At 41.7% G+C, this 14,677-nt stretch overlaps 1 protein-coding gene across 4 annotated transcripts; it reads left to right on the top strand.

The window, feature by feature from the left end:
- Nucleotides 1-221: 221 nt before the first annotated feature.
- Nucleotides 222-14,352, top strand: tp53 (tumor protein p53). 4 transcript variants are annotated; one of them, XM_035433699.1, is made up of 11 exons: nucleotides 222-360; nucleotides 2,426-2,567; nucleotides 3,343-3,430; nucleotides 4,832-5,044; nucleotides 8,205-8,391; nucleotides 9,137-9,249; nucleotides 9,827-9,936; nucleotides 10,290-10,426; nucleotides 11,052-11,146; nucleotides 11,271-11,374; nucleotides 12,659-14,352. In XM_035433699.1, exons 2-11 carry the CDS (start codon nucleotides 2,488-2,490, stop codon nucleotides 12,759-12,761), a joined length of 1,230 nt encoding a protein of 409 aa, XP_035289590.1. In that variant the 5' UTR covers nucleotides 222-360; nucleotides 2,426-2,487; the 3' UTR covers nucleotides 12,762-14,352. The 4 variants fall into 4 exon arrangements, with proteins under 4 accessions (XP_035289590.1, XP_035289594.1, XP_035289593.1 ...); XM_035433703.1 differs by having other exon boundaries at nucleotides 3,343-3,385; nucleotides 4,835-5,044; nucleotides 12,659-13,037; XM_035433702.1 differs by having other exon boundaries at nucleotides 3,343-3,385; nucleotides 12,659-13,037.
- Nucleotides 14,353-14,677: the final 325 nt, after the last annotated feature.

The raw sequence follows: 14,677 nt of genomic DNA, 5'->3' as shown, positions 1-14,677 counted from the left end.
GCCCCCGACGCTGTAATGAAATAGTAAAATATTTTTTGATGGAAAATTTAGCCAATTAAATCGTAAATGACCGACTACAAAATATTCAGTCACACCTTATTGACATAATGTACGATTTAATTTAAATCGACCGCTTTTTAATTTGAAAATACGATGTCACGTTTCATTGTTCCTGGTTGGAAGGAGTCGACGGTCACGTGACAAAACTTAATAACTCCTCCCTCTTATCCGGTCAGTTTTCGGGGAATCCCCAAAGCGTGGTTATTCATCCAGCAGGTCTGTGTATTTACCCTTTAACGAAATCAAAACATTCGACGTTCTTCCATCGGACGATCGTGAAATAACTCCACGGAAGACGAGGTAGCCTCCCGCATCTGAAAGTCAACTGAATTTTCTGTTAGATACTTTACAATAACGTTAGTTAACATTTCGCAAACTAGAAGTTGAATTAGCTGACGTTACCTGGCCCACATTTTTAGTAAGCGGCCTTGAGTGAGGGTTAGTACCGTTTTTATTACCCATGAAAACCTGGTTGGTCTACTTCTTGGTTAGTGAACTTATGGGGTGGGGGGGAATCATATTTGTTTGGTAGTCAACGTTAGCCAGCAACATCTACGTTAGTTAGTTTAATGTAAAGTTGCTGGTTAGATTAGCTTGTTAGCTAACGTCTACTTTTATTGGCCGTTAGTCTTTTGTATTAGGAGTAACGTTGGTGTAGTTCTGTTTGTAGCCTATCTGAAGTGATTTTAGCTAACGTTATCTAAATGATGCAATGTTAAATGGGTATGTTTGGCTTTGTATGTCTTGTCTCCTCGAGTCGTGGACGTTTAGGTGACGTTAGTAAGCTTCGACAACAGCAATTTCAAGAGCTGCGGTTGCTAATCTGTAATGTTAGCGTACTTTAACTAGTAAAGTTTGATTAACCAAGATATCGTTAGATAAAACCGTTTTCACAGTAAATGTTTTGGATTTATTAGCTTTTGGATACTAACGACCCCTTATGATCGCAGGTATAACAGGCCTCAAAACAAACTAGCGAAAATTATCACTTGTATGGGTTGATGCTAGTTTGCTAATTTAGCTCACGTTAAGAGACGACGTTTTACTCTGATAATTTAGGTCTCTTTATAGTTAGCCATTGGTATAGTTATGGGTTCGGCCTAATTTGTTGTAGTCAACTAGTTGGCCCTTTCACGTTTTGCTCTTCTATCTAATCAAATTGGTTTATAACATAAAACTGATGGCAGTGTGGAACAGGCACCCTACTTCTAAACAACGTTATCAAATAATCGTTCACCTTTGTTTTGATTATCTTTGCTGCTATTTCTCCTTAGTAGTGCAAGCCAGGAAACTTTGAAAACAGGATTGCCTGTTAGTGTTTTCGGTCTCTTAATTTTTTTTCCATGTTTGGTGATTCACACCAAATTTGACATCATGTAACATCCAGTTGCATTAATATTTTAAATCTGTTACATATTCGATTTGGTTGGTACAGCATGATGAGGGTGAAAATTTAGACAACTGCATTGTTCCCCGGTTTAAAATTTTGCAAGGTTGGGGACTGGCCAGTTATTGGTTCTGAGGATGCATGCTGTTTTGGCCAACATCAGAAAGCACCAATCCTGTCTGCTTTGAGCTGACACTCCTTACACTGAAGCTACGTTCAGCCAATCGCAAAACAAAACGGAGAATAAGAAGTCTTTAGAAAATCAGCACAAAATTTTAAACGAAACTTTTTGCAAGCGATTAAGATGTGCGACACCCAGTTGGTAACGTTGGCTGGAAAGCTACGTAATATTAAGTCAACACGCTCGGTTATTTAGGTTGGCTAATTAGTTAACATGGCTAGAGTATTGAACAGCTTTGCAAAGGATACTAATTTAGATTCACCGAATCATACGTAGCTAGTCGTTAAGTAGTTTCCAATGCATGCAGGTGGCATGCTAACTAGCCGGCTAACTTTAGTTTATAGTTTATTAGTGTACAGCTGACGTTAGCTACCACAACTCACTGCTGAAGATTCTGGCTAAAACCAGCTGGGATTCTAAAAAAAAAAAAAAAAATCTAAGATGGTTTATGCTGTGTTTTCGACACTTATAGCTGATCAAAGCTGGTCTCTACCTGGACAAAGCTGGTAGAGTAAACTAGTGGACTAGCTGACTATATAGGCTGGTCAGCTGGGGAACATCTGGGTCATCCAGCTAGTAGTGTCACAAACACAGCTTTAGCCAGCTTGACCAGTTTAGGCTGGTTTCAGCAGGGCTGTTAGGTGTTGTATCAGGTAGATGCATGTTATCGCTATTCTACATTTGGATGTTGCGTGCAAACTACAGTAAAGCAATAGAAATGTTATGTGCTTAAATCTCTTTACATTGACAGCTCTCCCCTCCAAGTTTTCCCTGCTCTAACTGTATACTCTCACTAGCTTGGCACTGCCTGCCTGGCTTGTGTGCTTCTGCGGTCAAGCACACGTGAGTGGAAGCCAACATGACTGAGCAGGAGGGGACTGGGGCCCTGGAGTACAGCCTGAGCCAGGACGAGACTTTTCAGGCCCTGTGGAACACTGTGTATGTAGCTCACCATGGATGTCCTCCCTCCTGCATGGCACAAATGCACACAATCGCATATCTGCCTGAAGGTGTTTGGTGGTCCCTTTTAGCCAAACTGACTTGCAAAAGGTGCATTTAATATAAGATGACCAGCACTAGAGCTGCAGTCACATTAGTTCCACTGTAGATGTGTCTGCTGCAAAACCTGGCACCGACTTGCATGGCTGGGAATTATGGGAGTTTCCCATCCCCAGTGGCAGGGATGTGGTCATTCCTGATTAATCAGGAAATACAAATAGTCAGGCCATGAATGTCTATAGGGCCCACTACTAGTTTTTGGCATTACTGCTGAAGGTTCTGCTATCAGCAGTGAGAGAGTGCTGCTCTTGCTGTGTGTGCTTATTGCATACCTTAATCCAAAGTGTCTGTCTGAAGATTTCCTGAAATACTGGGAAAATGACATCCCTGAGTGAATCGAGAGAAATCGCATCCCTTAGTGTTTAGGGCAGTGGTGCCCAATCATGTGTCATGGAGGGCCGAGAGTGGTTGGAAAGAAATCCTGAAAAATCACTTCACCTGTTGATTACACTACTGAATTCCCTCCTCTCTGATTGAAGGTGTGTTAATTGGTGAAATCAGCAGGTGTTGTAATTGGCTGGAACGAAAACCTGCGTACTTTCAAGTTTCGACCCTCTATGGCATATGATTGGGCACCACTGCTATCGGGTGTGTGAAGCAGGTTTTGCTCTCAGTCATGGTTTTATTTTTATTTTTTTTATTAATTTCTTTCTAGGACTGTTCCCACTGAAGATGAGGGCTGGGGAAGTCTGGATAATGTAAGTGTGCCTGATGCACTGAATTGTGACCATTTGCAGTTCCAGGTGAAGTATATATCTGGAAAATGAATCTATTTTTGTATTGTGTAGAAATAGTCTCAAACCGTCTGCTGAAATATGAATGTATCAGCACAGAATCAGTTCTTTTGTTCAGCTTTGTTTGATTAAATATTGGTGGGTTGGTTATGTGTTACTTCTGAATGCAGTACAACTACAAAAGCAAACCCCACCATAACCTTGCATAAAGTGATATTGTACTCCGAGATATTGAGTGAATATTCAATTTAAAACTCTTCATTGGCTAGAAAATGTGTATTTATAAAAGCCTGGCATCAAGATTTTAACCTTGTGATATACATGAGATTCTAGCGACATGGTCATATAGATGGTCTTATGTACGTAAACATTTGGAAAGCTATTGGCAAAACGATGCATCTTTGATCATATTCTCATAATTTATGACATTTGTACCGTCTTTGTCATGCTCTCGTAAAAAAACATTTTGGAGCTTTTTTTGGATTCTGAAATCGCACCAATGTGTGAATTCTCAAATCTATTCAAGAGCATATATACCAAACTGCCTTTTGCTGCAGAGATGGTCTATGTGATGCTTACCAATCATCGTAAAGTATATGTTGTGGGTCCTCAATCTTATCCAGAAAGGGCCGGTGTGGGTGCAGGCTTTTGTTCCAACCAAGCAGTTACACACCTCATTCTACTAGTCAATCACTACTGTCTTTACTTTTGCTACTGTCTTTACCTTTAACAACAACCTGCATCCACAATGGCCCTTTCTGGATAAAATTGAGGACCCCTGGTATAAGTAAACGCTAGAAATGACCGCTGAGCACTACACAACTGTTTGCAGATTCTGCTAAAACAACCGGGAAATGTGCCCACATTCCTAGTTGGTGTACATATATTTTACATCAGCTTACAGTATATAGATTTATTTGTCTGCAAATTGCTACATTATTACAGGACATAGATTTTACTTCACAATTATCAAATGAGTTCATTTGTAAGCCATCTAACTAGCTGAAACAATGTTGGATTTTCATGTACCTGACTTCCATGTGTGCAGTTCAAATTGTAAATGTATAATGTGGACATACCCCTAGGTGGCAGAAGCGGTACAGATTCATACATGTATATGACTTCACTTGGAAGAAAGTTTATTTAATCCATTCCCAAACCATGTAAGGGGTGCTTGAACCTGCACTAACACTATCCTGCAAAACCGGATGTTGTCACAGAGCATTTAAGTACAGGGAACTGTATCAAGGATGGCTCACTAGGCCCACATTTGTCCACATTCCTCCATGCCTCATTATACCCATTCTCCGGAGTTAGGAAATGCAGGGTTCCTAAGTGACTGCTTGTTGGTTAATAGATATGAGAGTTATGCTAACGCTAACATTGGAGGGGGACCCTATCTTTGAAAAGCAGTACCTGGTGGGGAGCCCTCTGCAGGACGGGTTTGATGAGAAGCTGTTTGACGTCCCAGCGACCCCGGCCCCCCCTCAGCCCTCGGGCTCCGCCCTGGACAGCGGGGCCCCCCCTGCCTCCACCGTCCCAACCACCACGGACTACCCCGGCGAGTTTGGGTTCCTGCTGCGCTTTCAAAAGTCAAGTACTGCCAAGTCTGTGACGTGCACCGTGAGTCCCCACACCTCTGTCTTGCAGATACGTGGACACCTGAATTGTGTGCACGCGCACGCGTGTGTCTGTGCGCGCTCATGTATGTGTGTGTCTGCGTGCGCACGTGTGTATATGTGAGTCACAATAGTAGTGTTTTATTCATTATTCAACACCAGTTTTATTTCTTTCCATCAGTTGTCACACAAAAAAATGCAAAAAAAAGAGACTTTGCATGCTACTCCAAATGGAGAGTAAATACATCTAATTGTATGTTTCAAAACTAAATTGCAGCAAAGTTCAGAATTCTGTAATGGAGCATAAATATAAACTTGGTGTATGGCAGAGTTAACCATTCATTTTTTTTTCCTTCCTACTGTTTTATCATTTTGTACGGTTGATTTTTTTTATTTTTTAGAATCACTTAAAATAAATATTTGAATAATATTGGAAAGAAACATTTAGACTAATGGTTTGCCAAATGTGTTAGACATGTGTAATTCCCATTACTGCAATATTTCTAAACATGTACATTAAGTGTAGGACCATAATTCATGTCATCTGAATCAAGCATCATTCATTGTGGTTTCCTATGCCACGTATTTAATTTGATCTTTTTCTTAAACCAGTTCTATGTGTGAAGTAAATAGGAAATAATGATAGAATTTCCCGTAATACTTTATTGAAAATATGTTCACTACAAATCTCATCATAATTTAAAAAATAGTTTTAGGTCATAAATTTAGTAAGCTGCACTATTGATTTTTTACTTTCTTTTTTTGACTATTAGCATTAACTAGTTGATTTTGTTAAAAAACCACTCGCACAGACCCCCACACATCCCGCATGGTCTCCATATAAAATTAAAAGATGGAAATCAAAAGGAAATACCTGTTTGAAGGCAGAAGTCCAATGGCGATACGGTCCTGTTCTGTCCATTGTCTGTGTGCCGTAGCATAGCCAAAGTCCATGATACGTGGCTTTGGATTGCGTTAACATCTCCATGGCGATTGAAGGGTTATAGGTGGGCGATAATGGGACATTGATTATTTGGAGGATGGACGGTATTGCCAGGGAAGGTCCCGTCCAGCCCCCCCGCCGTTTCGTTAACAGCCTATGACGTTTAGCAAAGCATGGCGCAGACATGACGGGGCATGTCCTGCAGTTGCAAATTTTTTTTTTGTCTTTTTCCGGCAAGGAGGGGGTTAATAAAGTGCCACGCCCCCTCCCCCCTCCACGCCTTTGCCAATGCAGTTTCTCCATGTGCGTTCCATTGTCTCTCTCTTTCGGTTAATTTCCTTGTCGCATTTGTCATTTCTAAATTTTCTTTACTCATCGAAATGGAGAGATTAATATTTTATTCGCAAAGTTGCAGATATGTCTGTTTGGAGATGAAACTGCGCAGACGCAGACGCACACGCAGTGGTGGGATGTTTGGCGCCGTCCGCAGGGCAGCCCCCCTCTCAGCCATATGCAGTTTCCTCTTTGTGAGGGGAGGGGCGTGATTCTCCACTATGGCACTCGGCTGTGGGTCCTTCTCTGGCTGTCTGAATAAGGCAAAAATAAAACAACAAAAAGAGGGCAGACTATTCCATAAGAAAGGATAAATAAAAATGCAGGTGTGTGTGCATGCATACATGCTAGTTTATATTTCAGCGCAAGTGACAGGGACAGCGTGGGTCCAAACTGACTGATAGGAAACAGGAAATTCCTTTTAAAATAAATGCAGATCAATAAGCACAATCAGTTTTAGTTGCTTGAACAATAAGCAGTATTTAACAGTACATTTAAAAATAATTTATTGTAATTACAGTAGTGATACTTTGTCCATCTTGAATTATTTGTAGGTTGTGATTATCACATTTTATTTTGTAGTTCTGTGTAGCCAATGGGAATATAAAATTCAGAACGTGATACATTCCTAAAGAATGCTGAAGGTAAAAAAAAAAATGTAAAAAAAAGGTTTTGTATCAATTGGACTAAATGTATTTTTTGTTTTAGCAGCAGAAGTAATTGTAAAGTTAAATGGTTATCTATTTTCTAATGTGCGCAAACTGTGTTTGAGTCTTGGGGGGGAGGTCTAAGTATTGTACTGTCTAAATTACAATTGGGTATGCTCACAAATATGCATAATTTGAGTGAAAATTGAGACTTGTGATATTTACAAGACATGCCCCACTAAAGCATTAAGATCACACAATAAGGGAATAATAACTGAAATATTGGAGAATAATGTATTTATATGTACAAAACAAGTTCCTGTTGTTGTAATTCCTTATTTCAACACATGACAAATCATTCATTAGCTAGCCTGTGACTCGGCTGGTTTTAAAGGAGCCCTGCTATAAGGCATGCCAGGACTTGTTTGAATGTGATGGGGGAGGGACTTCCCAGAAGAGAACATACATGTCCAGTTTGAGCGCTGGGATTGGAGCAGGGATGTTTAAAAGAACATAATCCTGGGATGTCCTTACAGGAAAGATGGTAAAGGAAGTGGGATAAGAATAGGATATGACCAAAAGGAACCTTCAGATGAAAGTGTACAAGGGACTGCCCTGTTGATGTGGAATAAGTAGAGATGACAGTTTTGCATGCAGATAAGAGCTGGGCTATGGTGCCTACATGTTGCTTTACCGAAGTCTGCGTGGTGCGCTGGCTAATGCATATATTGAGGCTTTTTCAGAAGGTAAGCAGTGGTTGGCTTGGCTGCTGTACACTGGTTTCTCTTCATATAATGCTTGTATTTCACTGATGCATTTTCAGGTGTCTATGAGCGGGTGCAGTGAGGCTGAACAGTTCAGAGATGAGATTTGTCTTAAGCGTTCTGGAAGTCTAAAATAAAAGTGCTGAAGTCAAGCTGAATGTAACAAGCAGATTTGGGGGCTCCTGTCTTCTAGCTGCCATTTTCCTTTGCTCTTCGTGTCCAGGCAGTAAGATTTAGGGTGGAAATGATTGGAGAGTTGAGGCCAATTTTCAGGCCATTTGAATGCGCTGGTTATGTCTAAAGAAGTTTACTAATTTTTCTGCTGCGTGGGTGGGAGTGGGGGCTCAGGGGTGTTTCATTCATGTATAATGAATAAAGTGCAGTGCTTACTAATCATCTCAGAACAAATTCTTCAATATTGAACAGGCTGTTCTGCTGTCGTCGTCCCCCCCCCCCCCCCCCCCCCCTTGCCCCCAGTATTCGCCGGAGCTGAATAAGCTGTTCTGTCAGCTAGCGAAGACGTGCCCGGTGCAGATGCAGGTGACCCACACCCCTCCCCCCGGGGCCGTCCTGCGCGCCACCGCCGTCTACAAGAAATCCGAGCACGTGGCCGAGGTGGTGCGCCGCTGCCCCCACCACGAGAGGACCTCCGAAAACAATGACGGTAAAGTTGGTGAGAGGGAGACAAGCACACACGCATGCGCACGCGTTCGTTGTGAAGACCAGCGAATTGCAGACCCTCACCATCTTCAGCAGTCCTCGGTAGCCATTTTGTGGCAATGCAACTTCAGTGCAGCAGTGGCTGAGATGGCCGTTAATCTCATAGGAGTTTTAATTAAATGACTTGATTAAATAAGCCTGAATTAGGACTTTGACCAGCACAATAGGGTAACATCATTATTATAAGTGTCTGTTCTTTTTGGTAATCGTGGTAAGGAGATGCTGGGGTGAGTTTACTGCTGTAAGAAATTATGAGTGCCCTTTGCAGTTTCTGGACGTGGGAAGCTATACGAGTAATGAACATTGACTAGCAGAAGTGAATGCTGTGTTTCTGAACAGTTTGTTGACAGATTTATGATTGCTTTTTTACATTTGAAACCAAGAGCTGAAGGATATTTTACATGGTTTAATGTACAATAAATACTTTTTTTTTCTCCCAAAATTTGAATGCCCAGACATGCTGACACTAATGCTCATTGTTGTTGGTTGGTGAAGAGTGCAGTTGAGTACATGTTGTCCCTATTGGATACATAAATGTTAGTCAATTTAACACTGTACATAGAGTGCATAGACGGAGGTGGAGAAAGCAACATGTCCCAATGTCATTTGGAAGGAGAATGGGAGAAACTCATAATGGAATCATTCAACACTTGCCTGAAATGCGCTCCTTTCCCCCTCCTCCCTGCCAGATTCCACCCCTCGTAGTCACCTGATTCGGGTGGAGGGCAGCCAGCGCGCCTGGTACACTGAGGACAGCAACACCCTCAGACACAGCGTCCTGGTGCCCTATGAGCCTCCACAGGTATCCCCCCACATCTGTGTGAATCTATGCCAGATCTGAGTGAACACCTTGGTGGAGGTGTTTGACTGTCTAAGATGTTGAACTTTAGTGTTGAGTGAACACTTGGAGAAGTTGCCTGACTGTTCAAGATGTTCAACTTAGACAGTCAGCCATCCTTATTGTTACAAGCGGAAATTTGCTTTGGCAAATTGTGTCAAGTTAGGGGTGGGACCCTTTACTTTACTCAAACAAGCTCTTGCCAGCAGATCCGTATGTAAGCTGTAAGCTTTTTTAAAGAAATAACTGGCAAAGGGATAGGTCAAAGTGTGTACTGCCTACATGTTGAGGTTATTCCAACCCCCCAGCCCCCCCCACCACCCCCCACCCCCTACAGACAGGCTAGAGCCATGCCAGAAACTTCAAAACACCTCCATTTTGTGTTGGAGGCTTTGAATTTCTACCATGAATATCTAGTGCAATGTGCGGTTGGACATGCTGTCTGCTGCTGGAATTGTAATCAAAAGGGCAGTTTTGATAGGACCTTTCTGCATTTGTGGGGCCTCAAAAAAGTAATGTGCACATTTGCTTCACTCCACAGCTGGGTTCAGAGTGCACCACTGTCCTCTACAACTTCATGTGCAACAGCAGCTGCATGGGCGGGATGAATCGCAGGCCCATCCTCACCATCATCACTTTGGAGACACAGGAGTGAGTTTGTAATGATGTATTTTCAGCTAGAGTTCTGTATGTCTGTCATGGACGCTCATCCCCTTTAGTGTGCAGCGTTGCCAAATGTTTTTCCATTGTATGTAATTATTGGTGGATATGACGCTAGAAATCGCTAGATGATGTAATGCTGTATAAGTTGTCGGCACATTGTGAAAATTTGGTTATATGCGTGTATGCATACTCCAGTTTACAACTTTTAAGCAGAGCACAGTACAATTAAAAAATGTATTATTAATACCTATCCGGGTCTACGTTTTTTAACCAATGCAAATGTCTTTATGCACAGTCCAGAAAGTTCTCCCTTTCTCCCTCCCACCTCTGTCGTCCCGTAGAGGTCAGGTGTTGGGCCGGCGCAGTTTTGAGGTCCGTGTTTGCGCCTGTCCGGGTCGCGACAGGAAGACCGAGGAGGACAACCACAGGAAGCAGCAGGAGAAGAGCGGCACCAAGACCGGCGGCGGCGCCAAGCGCAGTAAGAGAGGGACGGGGCTGCTTGATGGGGCACGGGTGGAGTCACAGCACCGCATTCCTTTACTCTGGGCTCATGCTTTAGTGACACTGAGTGAAGTCTGACAACCTAGTTTGGTTTTGTTCTCTTTGTTCTCTATCTTTTGTTGTTCTTCTTTTGAATGGTTTATATATTGAAATACGAATTAATAACACAGTATGAGAAAGTCAACATAGTTTGAAAAACAGAAGTGTGGGGAAAAAAATCACTGGGCTTGTTAGGTTATGGGTTTCAGTCTCCGGTTGGATGCTGCTGGTTTACCCTTGACCAAGGCAGTTAACCTGAATTGCTTCAGTAAATATTCAGCTGTATAAATTGATTTTATGTAAAATAATGTTATCTGTACAATTTGGTCTTGATAAGAGCTTCTGCTGAATGCCTCACTCACTCACATTTAGCAGGCTGAAGATTCTCCACAAGGGGGCATTCAAGTTGCTGAAATTTGGGGTGCTGCATAAGAGTGGTGCTTAACATTAATGACACTGTGTGTCCTTGTATTTACAATGTTCTAACTTAATATTCTTCTATTTGTTCTGTCCCAGGTGTGACTTTGAACACTAACCCTCAGTTTTCCTTCCTGTCTTCCCAGCATTCAAAGAGTCTTCCCTGCCATCTTCACAGCCGGAAGACAGCAAAAAAACCAAGACCACCTCCAGCAATGAGGAAGAGATCTTCACCCTACAGGTTAGAGGAAATTCACGCTGTGTCCTACTGTGCATGTCTGAAGGAATTTGAAGTGTGTGTGGGCATGTTTGTGTGTGCATGCATGTGTGTTTATGTGCGTATAATTGAACTTCTCCTGATGTAGGTTCGTGGGAAGAAGAGGTTTGAGATGTTAAAGATGATTAACGACTCTCTGGAGCTGAAAGACCTGGTGCCAGCTGCTGATCAGGACAAGTACCGGCAGAAGCTGTAAGTGCTAGTCTTCCTCTTCCTCTGTGTCAAATGTCCAATTAGCACAGGCACTCACACTGACGCACATGCACAAACATTTTATCTTTTCCACTTTGTCAATTCAGTAGAATAAGTTTAATCTGAAATGGGATTTTATCAAGACACTGTGCACCACCTGAATATTTTCTGATTTTCTGTTTTTCTGAATATATTCTTGTGATGGAACCACACCTGGTCCTGAGGACAAGGCTGTTAACTTCCCCAGTACGGAGAAGACAGATTGAAACAGAATTAAAGTGGAGATGAGTTGGGGAGAGATGGTGGATTTGGGAATAAAAATACGTTGTGAGTTCTACCTCAAGGGAAAACCTGTGTTGCAGGTTAAGTAATAGGCTAACCCCTCGTTCACACAGCGAGTGATTTGGTTGAGCAGTTGCTGGAAGTCCATTCATTCTCTGTAGATGAGTGATTGCCAGAAACCCAAGTAACTGGGCTACTTGTGACAAAATCAGTGACAAATCAGTTTCGGGCTTCCTTTTTCTCCTACCAATATGATACCATTTCCTGAATAATCGTTCTGCCTGACTTCACTCATTGCAGCTAAAAACTTAAAAAAGGACAGGCAGCAGTCTATATGGTAATTATGTGACTTGTTTTACCAAAATCAGTCACATTGACAACAAAATACAGAGTTTTATACACCACTAGAGAGCTGGCTATTTTTAGCGATCTATCTATCTATATCTCATTAGCTAGCCAGATAATAGTAAGTATTGAGAGAGATAGTGATCGCTAACTGGGTAGCTAGCTAGTGAGAGCGATTGAGAGATGCAATATCGCTAGCTAGCTAGCGAGATTGCAGTAACAAATAATTATCAGTCTCACAACGTAATTATAGAAACTAACACACAGCCTATATGGCAAGTATACATCTGATACACTCTGTGGTGCCAATATCTCTTCAAAACTGTGTCACTGCGTGAGACCACTAAGAGGGTACAACGGGAAGGTCTTGCCCCTCCCTCTGCCTAGTACACTTGAGTGATCCATCACAGAGTTGCTTGCTGTATGAACACGGGGTAAGGGGTTATACTGTGCGAAAGGTTCTCTCTCAAATCTTTATTTAATATTCCCAGTTTATATAGCTGGCAGAAGCTGGTTTTCAGGTGCCTGATCTGGCGTCCCCTCCGGACTGGCGTGAATTTTCCAGCGATCGCAGAGCTGCCTCGCCATGCCCCGCCCGCTGATCTGACACTCTGGGAAATGGTCTTTTCACAAATACCCCATGCCCCCCTCTCTCAGGCACTCCAAGAGTACCAGCAAGCGAGAGAGGGAACGCGAAGGAGTGGAGCCCAAGAAAGGGAAAAGGCTTCTTGTGAAGGAGGAGAAGAGCGACTCTGATTGAAGGGGGGAAGAAATGGAAACTGGGAAAGGGGGAGAGGATTCTGTTCCACTGCCTCTGATTTCTAAAGAACAACTTTGACTTGCTATTCTGGGTTGGGGTCAGTTCCATGTCAATTCAGTCATTTCCGAAGATTAATTGAAATTCAGCTAATTGACTGAACAATTCTCATTGAGCAAGGTGGGCATGTTTTTGAATTTGTGAACAGAATTTCCTGATCTGACCTAGTTGAAACTGAGTTGACTCCAACCCAGTTTGATATGTAGGGTGTAGGGTTGTGGGACACATTACTTTTTAGTGCGTTATTCGTAAGTCTGAATTAGCATACTTTTTAGTTCCCTTCTGTATTGTAGTCTGCAAAATATCCTTGGAGTATTATGAGAACTTTCCCAGCTCTTCAGAGTAAGGCTAATCAAGTGTACTGTTTCACTGCCATATTTTCCCAGATCTAGACATTTCTTTCATATGGTGTATCTGGATCAAATGTGTCCCGTCTTCTAATGACACAAGCTATTTTTATTTGTTGTTTTTTTTTTTTCTTTGGTGGGGGATTCGGGTATATTGCTTGCTGGACCAATCGTTTTGTGGCATTTTGATTTTCGTCAACACTTTGTTCCCCCCCAAACACTTCTCCAGCATTATGTAATACATTTTACCCTCAGAATTACTATGGGCATCTGTCTTTGAAAATATGCCGTACTGTACACTGCCATTTTTATACGATTAGTAAATAGTTGCTAACTTTCAACAGTATAGCTATAGTTACGCATACTAACAGTTCCTCTTAGATATCCTCGGATAAACATTTGCATGTTTTTTATTAGTGTGGTCAAGTTTTACAACTCAGGACAAAGTCTGTGTTCACCTTGAGAAAGGCTTTGATTTGATCGTTTAAGGATGTTGCCTGTCTGTTTATTGTACAAAATGATATCCTCATATACCAAATCAAAGCTAAGACATTGTTCTTCTCCCTTTTGTGAAGATCTGTCATTTTTAAAATCTGCTGTATTGTCCAGGAGTGACTGTCTTCAGATTCACCTAGTCTTAATATACCAGTGAATCTCACAGTCTGTTAATATACACAGATACTGACCAGGCATACAGCACTGTGGTCTTGGCAATGTAGTCGTCAATGGAGGACCACAGACCAGGAACTGCAGAGGATAGAGGACGAGTAGTTGTCCTTCAACCAAATATGTTGTCAGAGCATAGATCATCTTTGCTGTTGCTCTTATCAGCGTTTATGCCGATTGAGAGATGACTGAACTCTCTCTTGTAGTACAGTTTTTTTTCCCCCCCTACATTTAAAAAAAAACTTTAGTTTGTAGATTTTTTAAAGATTTTTTCCCCCCCATTATAAAATGTTCTTGCCCATGCACACACACACACACACACCACACCACACAGACATACAGATGGTGCACACAAGCTCATTTTATTTTCGTATTTTTTATAAGTATACACTGCTATATGCGCAGGCGCACTAACAAAACATTTACACATGCGCACACACTTTTTTTCCTTCATTGCGGTAACACTGTTGTCTTTTTCAAGAAATAGAAAAACTAGAAATAAAATTTATGAAAAAAATATGTGGCTCTTTGTGTGTTTTCAACCAGTGACCAATGATTTGGGAAAATGTTTTTTAACAATGTTTTTTGTAAGTATATTTTGCAATGTCTTAAATTAGTATATTTCCCATATGTTGAAATGTATAGTATTTATATTGTAGTATATTTCATTTAAAAAAGAGACTGAGCCGTTACAACCATCGTGGCCACAGTCTAACAGTGCTTTAGAAATCTCTTGCCATTTTGCAGAAGGGTTGAAATGTCTCTGTTCTAATGGTGCCCCTGGCCTCAATTGCCTACTAAAGCTAGTCGGGTACCAGTAACAGAACCTGGGTTTCAAATATAGCA

The sequence above is a fragment of the Anguilla anguilla genome, chromosome 9 (genome assembly GCF_013347855.1).
Source record: "Anguilla anguilla isolate fAngAng1 chromosome 9, fAngAng1.pri, whole genome shotgun sequence".
NCBI classification, from domain to species: domain Eukaryota; kingdom Metazoa; phylum Chordata; class Actinopteri; order Anguilliformes; family Anguillidae; genus Anguilla; species Anguilla anguilla.
The sequence above is the reverse complement of the archived record's forward strand: the minus strand, read 5'-3'. Positions and strand labels throughout refer to the sequence as shown.

What these genes read in the sequence shown, in the direction of transcription:
- tp53 (XM_035433699.1), top strand. Translation starts at nt 2,488, where the DNA reads ATGACTGAGCAGGAGGGGACTGGGGCCCTGGAGTACAGCCTGAGCCAG. An exon ending in GTGACCATTTGCAGTTCCAG is followed by an intron (nt 3,431 to 4,831) that starts GTGAAGTATATA and finishes ATCTTTGAAAAG; the next exon opens with CAGTACCTGGTGGGGAGCCC. An exon ending in CCAAGTCTGTGACGTGCACC is followed by an intron (nt 5,045 to 8,204) that starts GTGAGTCCCCAC and finishes CCTTGCCCCCAG; the next exon opens with TATTCGCCGGAGCTGAATAA.